The sequence below is a fragment of the Taeniopygia guttata genome, chromosome 37 (assembly GCF_048771995.1).
Source record: "Taeniopygia guttata chromosome 37, bTaeGut7.mat, whole genome shotgun sequence".
Lineage (NCBI taxonomy): Eukaryota > Metazoa > Chordata > Aves > Passeriformes > Estrildidae > Taeniopygia > Taeniopygia guttata.
In genome coordinates this window covers 1723768-1735000 of record NC_133062.1, presented here as the reverse complement: position 1 = coordinate 1735000, position 11233 = coordinate 1723768, and the positions used below count along the sequence as shown (strand labels likewise).

The window sequence follows — 11233 nt, the reverse complement described above, 5'->3', positions numbered from 1 at the left end:
AGGAAGACCCCCAAGACCCCTCCAAGCTGCCCATGTGTGGGCACGGCTGGGACACACCTGGCCCAGGTGGACCCACCATGGTCAGAGCTGCAGGAACACCCCCAGGCCCCCTGGACACTGCCCATGTGTGGACATGGCCAGGACACACCTGGCCCAGGTGGACCCACCATGGTCAAGGCTGGAGGAAGACCCCCAAGACCCCTCCAAGCTGCTCATATGTGGCCATGGCTGGGACACACCTGGCCCAGGTGGACCCACCATGGTCAGGACTGGAGAAAGACCCCCAGGCCCCCTGGACACTGCCCACATGGACACAGCCAGGACGCACCTGGCCCAGGTGGTCCCACCATGGTCAGGGCTGGAGGAACATCCCCAAGACCCCTCCAAGCTGCCCATGTGTGGACATGGCCAGGACACACCTGGCCCAGGTGGACCCAGAATGGTCAAGGCTGGAGGAACACCCCCAAGACCCCTCCAGTGCTGATCTGCCCACATGGACATGGCTGGGACACACCTGGCCCAGGTGGACCCACCATGATCATGACTTGAGGAACACCCCCAGGCCCCCTGGACACTGCCCATGTGTGGACATGGCTGGGACACACCTGGCCCAGGTGAGCCTGTGGTGGTCATGACTGGAGGAACACCCCCAGACCCCCTGGACACTGCCCATGTGTGGGCACACACCTGGCCCAGGTGGTCCCACCATGATCAGGGTTGGAGAAAGACCCCCAGGACCCCTCCAGTGCTGATCTGCCCACATGGACATGGCCGGGACACACCTGGCCCAGATGGACCCACCATGGTCATGACTGGAGGAACACCCCCAAGACCCCCTGGACACTGCCCATGTGTGGACATGGCTGGGACACACCTGGCCCAGGTGGACCCACCATGGTCATGACTGGAGAAAGACCCCCAAGACCCCTCCAAGCTGCTCATGTGTGGACACAGCCAGCACACACCTGGCCCAGGTGGACCCACCATGGTCATGGCTGGAGGAACACCCCCAGGCCCCCTGGACACTGCCCATGTGTGGACATGGCTGGGACACACCTGGCCCAGGTGGACCCACCACGGTCATGACTGGAGGAACACCCCCAAGACCCCTCCAAGCTGCCCATGTGTGGACACACACCTGGCCCAGGTGGACCCACCATGGTCAGGGCTGGAGGAAGACCTCCAAGCTGCTCATGTGTGGACATGGCTGGAACACACCTGGCCCAGGTGGACCCACCATGGTCAGACCCCTGGACGTTCCCGTCCCACCCGCCCGGTGTCCCGGCTCACCGGTGGTGCCGGAGGTGTAGATGTACAAGGCCCGGGAGTCTCCGGTGACGCCGGCGCGCAGCTCGGCGGGCGGTGGCTCGGCAGGTGCCACCTCGATGATGGGCAGCAGCGCCTCCACGCCCGCCGTGGGCGACGCCGCGCTCAGGTAGAACACCTCCACGCCGTCCCGCCGCAGGTGGGGCAGGACCTCCTCCACCGCCTCGCGCAGCTCTGCGGGGACAGAGGGACATGGCAGGTGACACCGCGTGGGCACCTGGGCAGGTGGGCACCGCTGATGTCACCTGCCCAGGTGGGCACTGCAGGTACCCCCAAGTGGGCACCTGGCCAGGTGGGCACTGCTGATGTCACCTGGCCAGGTGCCCACTTGGAGGAACTTTGGGGTGCCCACCTGTGACTCTTGGACCCCCATCCATGATTCCATGGGTGCCCACCTGGCCAGGTGCCCATTTGGGGGTACCTTGAGATGCCCACCTGGGACCCTTGGACCCCCATCCATGATTCCAGGTGTGCCCACCTGGCCAGGTGCCCACTTGGGGGTAACTGGGGTGTCCACCTGGAGACTTTGGCCCTGCCACCCATTCTGGGGGTGCCCACCTGGCCAGGTGCCCACTCAGAGGAACTTTGGGGTGCTCACCTGGGGACCTTGGACCCCCATCCTTGGCTCCAGGTGTGCCCACCTGGAATCAAGGATGAGGGTCCAAGGGTCCCAGGTGGGCACCTCAAGGTACTCCCAAATGGGCACCTGGCCAGGTGGGCACCTCCAGAATGGGTGGCGGGGCCAAGGTCCTCAGGTGGACACCCCAAAGTTCCTCCAAGTGGGCACCTGGTCAGGTGGGCACCCCCAGAATGGGTGGTGGGGCCAAGGTTCCCAGGTGGGCACCCCAAAGTTCTTCCGAGTGGGCACCTGGCCAGGTGGGCACACCTGGAATCATGGATGGGCGTCCAAGGGTCACAGGTGGGCATCTCAAGGTACCCCCAAATGGTCACCTGGTCAGGTGGGCACCGCTGACGTCGCAAAGGTGCACCTCAGGTGGGCACTGCAGGTACCCCCAAGTGGGCACCTGGCCAGGTGGGCACCCCTGGAATCATGGATGGGGGTCCAGGAGTCACAGGTGGACACCTCAAAGTTCCTCCAAGTGGGCACCTGGCCAGGTGGGCACACCTGGAGCCAAGGATGAGGGTCCAAGGGTCCCAGGTGGGCACCTCAAGGTACCCCCAAAAGGGCACCTGGCCAGGTGGGCACACCTGGAATCATGGATGGGGGTCCAAGGTCCCCAGGTGGACACCCCAAAGTTCCTCCGAGTGGGCACCTGGCCAGGTGGGCACCCATGGAATCATGGATGAGGGTCCAAGAGTCACAGGTGGGCACCCCAAAGTTCTTCTGAGTGGGCACCTGGCCAGGTGGGCACCCATGGAATCATGGATGGGGGTCAAAGAGTCCCAGGTGGGCACCCCAAAGTTCCTCCAAGTGGGCACCTGGTCAGGTGGGCACCCCCAGAATGGGTGGCGGGGCCAAGGTCCCCAGGTGAGCACCCCAAAGTTCCTCCGAGTGGGCACCTGGCCAGGTGGGCACACCTGGAATCATGGATGGGGGTCCAAGTGTCCCAGGTGGGCACCTCAAGGTAGCCCCAAGTGGGCACCTGGCCAGGTGGGCACCCCTGAAATCATGGATGAGGGTCCAAGAGTCACAGGTGGACACCCCAAAGTTCTTCCGAGTGGGCACCTGGCCAGGTGGGCACACCTGGAATCATGGATGAGGGTCCAAGGTCCCAGGTGGGATCACCCCGAATGGAGCCCCGATCCCCTGGGGGCACCCAGGGGTGACACAGACAGGGATGGGGACACACAGGGACACACAGTGACACACAGTGACACAAACAGGGACACCCAGGGGTGACACAGACATGGACAGTGACACACAGGGACACAGAGGGACACACACAGGGACAGGGACACACCCAGGGGTGACACAGACAGGGACACACACAGTGACACAGGGACACACAGGGACACGCACAGGGACAGGGACACACACAGGGGTGACACAGACAGGGACACACAGGGACACACACAGGGACACAGAGGGACACACACAGGGACAGGGACACACCCAGGGGTGACACAGACAGGGACAGGGACACACAGGGACCGCACCCAGGGACAGTGACACGCAGTGACATGCACAGTGACACCCCCAGGGACAATGGCACACACAGGGACAGGGACACACCCAGGGGTGACACAGACAGGGACACACACAGTGACACAGGGACACACAGGGACACGCACAGGGACAGGGACACACACAGGGGTGACACACAGTGACACACCCAGGGACACAGACAGGGACACATACAGAGACAGTGACAGTGCCAGGGACAGTGACATGCGGTGACACGCACAGTGACACACCCAGGGACAATGGCACACACCGGGACACAGAGGGACACATGCAGTGACAGGGACACACAGGGACAGGGACACGCAGTGACACGCACAGTGACACACCCAGAGACACAGAGGGACACACGCGTGACAGTGACACACACAGGGACAGTGGCACACACCGGGACAGGGACACACCCAGGGACAATGACACCCACAGGGACACAGAGGGACACACGCAGTGACAGGGACACACCCAGGGGCAGTGACACGCGGTGACATGCACAGTGACACACCCAGGGACAATGACACACACAAGGACAGGGACACACCCAGGGACACACACAGGGACACACACAGGGACACACAGTGACACACAGGGACACACCCAGGGACAGGGACACACACAGGGACACACAGTGACACACAGGGACACACCCAGGGACAGGGACACGCACAGTGACACACCCAGGGACAATGGCACACCCAGGGACAATGGCACACGCAGTGACAGGGACACACACAGGGACAGTGACATGCAGTGACACGCACAGTGACACACCCAGGGACACAGACAGGGACACACACACAGTGACACAGGGACAGTGACACAGAGGGACACAGACAGGGACACAGTGACACACACAAATGGACAGTGACACACGTGCAAACCCCCCCACCCCACTTGCACTCACGGTGACTGGCCAGCACCACAGTGGCCTTGGTGACACCAAACCCCCCAGAACACCACATTGTCCCCTCTCATGGTGACCTTGGTGACCACAAACCCCCCAGAACACCACATTGTCCCCTCTCACCAGGACTGGCCAATACCACGGTGGCCTTGGTGGCACCAAACCCCCCAGTGTCACATTGTCCCCTCTCACCAGGACTGGCCAACACCACGGTGGCCTTGGTGGCACCAAACCCCCCAAACACCACATTGTCCCCTCTCACGGTGACCTTGGTGGCACCAAACCCCCCAAACACCACATTGTCCCTCTCATGGTGACCTTGGTGGCACCAAACCCCCCAAACACCACATTGTCCCCTCTCATGGTGACCTTGGTGGCCACAAACCCCCCAGGTGACACATTGTCCCCTCTCACAGTGACTTTGGTGGCACCAAAGCCCCCCAGTGTCACATTGTCCCCTCTCACAGTGACTTTGGTGACCACAAACCCCCCAAACACCACATTGTCCCTCTCATGGTGACCTTGGTGGCACCAAACCCCCCAAACACCACATTGTCCCTCTCACAGTGACCTTGGTGGCACCAAAACCCCCAGAACACCACATTGTCCCTCTCACAGTGACCTTGGTGGCACCAAACCCCCCAAACACCACATTGTCCCCTCTCATGGTGACTGGCCAGCACCACGGTGGCCTTGGTGGCACCAAACCCCCCCAGGTGTCACATTGTCCCTCTCACCGGGACTGGCCACACCACGGTGGCCTTGGTGGCCACAAACCCCCCAAACACCACATTGTCCCCTCTCAGAGTGACCTTGGTGGCACCAAACCCCACATTGTCCCTCTCACCAGGACTGGCCACACCACGGTGGCCTTGGTGGCACCAAACCCCCCAAACACCACATTGTCCCCTCTCACGGTGGCCTTGGTGGCACCAAACCCCCCAAACACCACATTGTCCCCTCTCACCAGGACTGGCCAGCACCACGGTGGCCTTGGTGGCACCAAACCCCCCAGATGCCACATTGTCCCCTCTCATGGTGGCCTTGGTGGCACCAAACCCCCCAAACACCACATTGTCCCCTCTCACAGTGACCTTGGTGGCACCAAACCCCCAAACACCACATTGTCCCCTCTCACCAGGACTGGCCAACACCGCGGTGGCCTTGGTGGCACCAAACCCCCCAGAACACCACATTGTCCCCTCTCATGGTGACCTTGGTGGCACCAAACCCCCCAAACACCACATTGTCCCCTCTCATGGTGACCTTGGTGACCACAAACCCCTCAAACACCACATTGTCCCTCTCACCAGGACTGGCCACACCACGGTGGCCTTGGTGGCACCAAACCCCCCAAGAACACCACATTGTCCCCTCTCACAGTGACCTTGGTGGCACCAAACCCCCCAAACCCCACATTGTCCCCTCTCACCAGGACTGGCCAGCACCACGGTGGCCTTGGTGGCACCAAACCCCCCAGAACACCACATTGTCCCCTCTCACAGTGACCTTGGTGGCACCAAACCCCCCCAGAACACCACATTGTCCCCTCTCACCGTGGCCTTGGTGGCACCAAACCCCCCAAACACCACATTGTCCCCTCTCACCGGGACTGGCCACACCACGGTGGCCTTGGTGACACCAAACCCCCCCAGAACACCACATTGTCCCCTCTCATGGTGACCTTGGTGGCACCAAACCCCCAAACACCACATTGTCCCCTCTCACAGTGACCTTGGTGGCACCAAACCCCCCAAACACCACATTGTCCCCTCTCATGGTGACCTTGGTGGCACCAAACCCCACATTGTCCCTCTCACAGTGACCTTGGTGGCACCAAACCCCCAAACACCACATTGTCCCTCTCATGGTGGCCTTGGTGGCACCAAACCCCCCAAACACCACATTGTCCCCTCTCACAGTGACCTTGGCGGCACCAAACCCCCCGAGATGCCACATTGTCCCCTCTCACGGTGGCCTTGGTGGCACCAAACCCCCCAAACCCCACATTGTCCCCTCTCACAGTGACCTTGGTGGCACCAAACCCCCCAAACACCACATTGTCCCCTCTCATGGTGACCTTGGTGGCACCAAACCCCCCAAACCCCACATTGTCCCTCTCACAGTGACCTTGGTGGCACCAAACCCCCCCAGACACCACATTGTCCCCTCTCACAGTGACCTTGGTGGCACCAAACCCCCAAACCCCACATTGTCCCCTCTCACCAGGACTGGCCAGCACCATGGTGGCTTTGGTGGCACCAAACCCCCCAAACACCACATTGTCCCTCTCACAGTGACCTTGGTGGCACCAAACCCCCCAAACACCACATTGTCCCTCTCACAGTGACCTTGGTGGCACCAAACCCCCCAAACACCACATTGTCCCCTCTCACAGGGACTGGCCAACACCATGGTGACCTTGGTGGCACCAAACCCCACATTGTCCCCTCTCACCAGGACTGGCCAGCACCGCGGTGGCCTTGGTGGCACCAAACCCCCCAAACACCACCTTGTCCCCTCTCACAGTGACCTTGGTGGCACCAAACCCCCCAAACACCACATTGTCCCCTCTCACCAGGACTGGCCACACCACGGCGGCTTTGGTGGCACCAAACCCCCCAAACACCACATTGTCCCCTCTCATGGTGACTGGCCACACCACGGTGGCCTTGGTGACACCAAACCCCCCAAACACCACATTGTCCCCTCTCATGGTGACTGACCAGCACCACGGTGGCTTTGGTGACACCAAACCCCCCAGAACACCACATTGTCCCCTCTCACAGTGACCTTGGTGGCACCAAACCCCCCAAACACCACATTGTCCCCTCTCATGGTGACTGACCAACACCATGGTGACCTTGGTGGCACCAAACCCCACATTGTCCCTCTCACAGTGACCTTGGTGGCACCAAACCCCCAAACACCACATTGTCCCTCTCACAGTGACCTTGGTGGCACCAAACCCCCAAACACCACATTGTCCCCTTTCACAGTGACCTTGGTGACACCAAACCCCACATTGTCCCCTCTCATGGTGACTGGCCAGCACCACGGTGGCCTTGGTGGCACCAAACCCCTCAGAACTCCACATTGTCCCCTCTCATGGTGACCTTGGTGGCCACAAACCCCCCCAACACCACATTGTCCCTCTCATGGTGACTGGCCACACCACGGTGGCCTTGGTGGCACCAAACCCCCCAAACACCACATTGTCCCTCTCACAGTGACCTTGGTGGCCACAAACCCCCAGAACACCACATTGTCCCCTCTCATGGTGACCTTGGTGGCACCAAACCCCCCAGTGTCACATTGTCCCCTCTCACGGTGACCTTGGTGGCACCAAACCCCCCAAACACCACGTTGTCCCCTCTCACAGTGACCTTGGTGGCCCCAAACCCCCTGAACACCACATTGTCCCCTCTCACCAGGACTGGCCACACCATGGTGGCTTTGGTGGCACCAAACCCCCCAAACACCACATTGTCCCCTCTCACAGTGACCTTGGTGGCACCAAACCCCCCGAACCCCACATTGTCCCCTCTCATGGTGACCTTGGTGGCACCAAACCCCCCAAACACCACATTGTCCCCTCTCATGGTGACTTTGGTGGCACCAAACCCCACATTGTCCCTCTCACAGTGACTTTGGTGGCACCAAACCCCACATTGTCCCCTCTCATGGTGACTGACCAACACCATGGTGACCTTGGTGGCACCAAACCCCGCATTGTCCCTCTCACAGTTACCTTGGTGACCACAAACCCCCCCCAAACACCACATTGTCCCTCTCATGGTGACCTTGGTGGCACCAAACCCCACATTGTCCCTCTCACAGTGACCTTGGTGGCACCAAACCCCCGCAGTGTCACATTGTCCCTCTCACCAGGACTGGCCAGCACCGCGGTGGCCTCGGCCGCCTCCAGCGCGTGCCGCAGCGCCCGTCCCCGGACGTTGCAGTTGAGACAAGCCATGGGACAACCCAACTTGGCCAACGCCAACCACGTCCAGAGGTATTCGGGCACGTTGGGCAGGAACACGGCGACGGTGCGGCCGCGCCGCAGCCCCAGCCGCCGCCGCAGCGCCCAGGCCGCGCGGTTGCTGCGCCGCTCGATGTCCTCGAAGGTGTAGATCTGCTCCTGGAAGATCAGCAGCGGTTGTTGTGGCCGGAGCCGCACGTGGCGCCGGAACACGTCCAGCAGAGTGACCGGCGGCCGGGCGGCCAAACGCCGGCGGCAGCGCAGCGATGACCGGGTCATGGTGGTGAAGAACATCAGGTCCTGCCAGAAGAACGGCACCGACCACGCCGTGACCACCAGCAGGACCAGCAGGGCCACAGCGGCCAGCAGAGCCACCGGCAGCGCCATGGACATCGGTGTGGCACAGACGGTGGCCAAGGTCCGCCCGGTGACCTTTGGGCCGTCCGGAGTTCGCCGTGCGGCGGTTCCGCGCTTTGTTTGCTCTCCTCGCTCCGGGTGACGATTGTTGCTCCCGGCGCCGTGGGAGCGGCTCGGCGGGCGGCGGCTGCCACGGGCCGGTGGCTCTGCAGGGCCTGGCTGCACGGCTGGCTGGCTGGCTGTCTGTCCCGCTGTCCGTCTGTCTGGCTGTCCGGCTGTCCCGCTGTCTGGCTGACCCACTGTCCCGCTGTCCAGCTGTCCATCTGTCCATCTGTCCAGCTGTCTGGCTGTCCTGCTGTCTGGCTGCACGGCTGTCTGTCTGTCTGTCTGTCTGTCTGGCTGGCTGGCTGTCAGACTGTCCGACTGTCTGGCTGTCCGGCTGTCTGGCTGTCCCTCTGTCTGGCTGTCCGGCAGGCTGTCTGTCCAGATTCTGCCACCCTGCCTGTCCGTCTGTCCATCCCTTCAGCCTCTCCTACCCTGGCTGTCCGTCTGTCCGGCTGTCCAGCTGTCCGGCTGTCTGGCTGTCCAGATTCTGCCACCCTGCCTGTCCATCTGTCCATCCCTTCAGCCTCTCCTACCCTGGCTGTCCATCTGTCCGGCTGTCCCGCTGTCAGGCTGTCTGGCTGTCCGGCTGTCCGGCTGTCTGTCTGTCCAGATTCTGCCACCCTGGCTGTCCGTCTGTCCATCCCTTCAGCCTCTCCTACCTGGCTGTCCATCTGTCCGGTTGTCTGGCTGTCCAGATTCTGCCACCCTGGCTGTCCATCTGTCCATCCCTTCAGCCTCTCCTACCCTGCATGTCCGTCTGTCCATCTGTCCGGTCTCTGTCCGGCCATCCACCCTCTCCCACCACGTCTGTCTGTCCGTCTGCCTGGCCTCTGCCAGCCCGGCTGCCGGTCTGGGACACCTCGGGGACACCTCGGGGACACCTCGGGGACACCTGGGGGACACCCTGGGGATGCCTCAGGGACACCCTCGGGGACATCCCCGGAGCAGGGACACCCCAGAGACACCCCGGGGATACCTCGGGGACACCCTGGGGACACCCCTGGAGCAGGGACACCCCTGAGACACCCCGGGGACACCCTGGGGATGCCTCAGGGACACCTCGGGGACACCCCAGGGAACCCCCGAAACAGGGACACCCCAGAGACACCCCAGGGACACCCCGGGGACACCTCGGGGACACCCCGGGGACACCCCAGGGACACCCCAGGGACACTCCAGGGACACCTCGGGGACACCTGGGGGACACCCTCGGAGCAGGGACACCCCGGAGACACCTCGGGGACACCCTGGGGACACCCCGGGGACACCCCAAGGACACCCCAGGCCGGGGGCTCGGCGCTGCCCCAAAAGGAGGCGCAGGTCCCACCGAGACTCGAACTCGGATCACTGGATTCAGAGTCCAGAGTGCTCACCATTACACCATGGGACCGCTCCGCGCCGCCCCGCGCCGCTCCCTCCGCCACAGAAAAGAGACCCCGCGCCGCCCCCGCCCAGGGAGCCCCCGAGGCGCTGGAAATGGGGCAAAATGGGGGGAAAATGGTTAAAAATGGGGGAAAATTGTTAAAAAATGGGGGGAAAATGGTTAAAAATGGGGGGAAAGGGAAAAAAAGGGGGATAAAAAGAGGAAAAGGAGAGTCGCCCGAACAGGGACTTGAACCCTGGACCCTCAGATTAAAAGTCTGATGCTCTACCGACTGAGCTATCCGGGCTCTGCCCGCGGCCGGGGACGCGGCGGGGTTGGGGGAAAGGCCGGGGATTTGGGGAAAATCCCGAGGATTTGGGGGAAATTCCGAGGATTTGGGGGAAATTCCGGGGATTTGGGGAAATCCCGGGGATTTGGGGGAAATCCCGAGGATTTGGAGGAAATCCCGAGGATTTGGGGAAATTCCGGGGATTTGGGGGAAATCCTGAGGATTTGGGGAAATCCCGAGGATTTGGGGAAAATTCCGAGGATTTGGGGGAAATCCCGAGGATTTGGGGGAAATCCCGAGGATTTGGGGGAGATCCCGGGGATTTGGGGAAAATTGAGTGGTTATGGGGAAAACCCCGAGGATTTGGGGGAAATCCCGAGGATTTGGGGACAGTCCCGAGGATTTGGGGAAAACCCCGAGGATTTGGGGAAATCCCGAGGATTTGGGGACAATCCCGAGGATTGGGGGAAATGCCGGGGATTTGGGGAAATCCCGAGGATTTGGGGGAAATTCCGAGGATTTGGGGAAAATCGAGTGGTTATGGGGAAAATCCAGTGGTTTGGGGAGTAAAACCCCGGGGATTTCAGGAAAATTCAGTGGTTATGGGGGAAAATCGAGTGGTTATGGGGAAAATCCCGAGGATTTGGGGACAATCCCGAGGATTTGGGGACAATCCCGAGGATTTGGGGAAATCCCGAGGATTTGGGGACAATCCCGAGGATTGGGGGAAAATCCCGAGGATTTGGGGGGAAATCCCGAGGAGTGGG

At 61.6% G+C, this 11233-nt stretch overlaps 1 protein-coding gene and 2 non-coding genes across 3 annotated transcripts in view; all 3 read right to left on the bottom strand.

Moving 5' to 3' along the window:
* The window catches only part of SLC27A5 (solute carrier family 27 member 5), a 20777-nt gene extending 12009 nt beyond the window's left edge, over positions 1-8768 (bottom strand). Inside the window, exons 1-2 of the mRNA XM_032746005.3 lie at positions 8259-8768; positions 1291-1500 (exon numbers count right to left, since the gene is read on the bottom strand). Of these exons, the coding sequence (XP_032601896.3) occupies positions 1291-1500; positions 8259-8745 (697 nt within the window). The 5' untranslated portion in view covers positions 8746-8768. The remainder of the gene's footprint in view (positions 1-1290; positions 1501-8258) is intronic.
* A 1364-nt stretch (positions 8769-10132) lies between these two features.
* On the bottom strand, positions 10133-10204 carry TRNAQ-CUG (transfer RNA glutamine (anticodon CUG)). Its single transcript has one exon. It is a non-coding gene; the product is annotated as a tRNA-Gln (tRNA).
* A 207-nt stretch (positions 10205-10411) lies between these two features.
* Positions 10412-10484, bottom strand: TRNAK-UUU (transfer RNA lysine (anticodon UUU)). Its single transcript has one exon. It is a non-coding gene; the product is annotated as a tRNA-Lys (tRNA).
* Between the last annotated feature and the right edge of the window lie 749 nt (positions 10485-11233).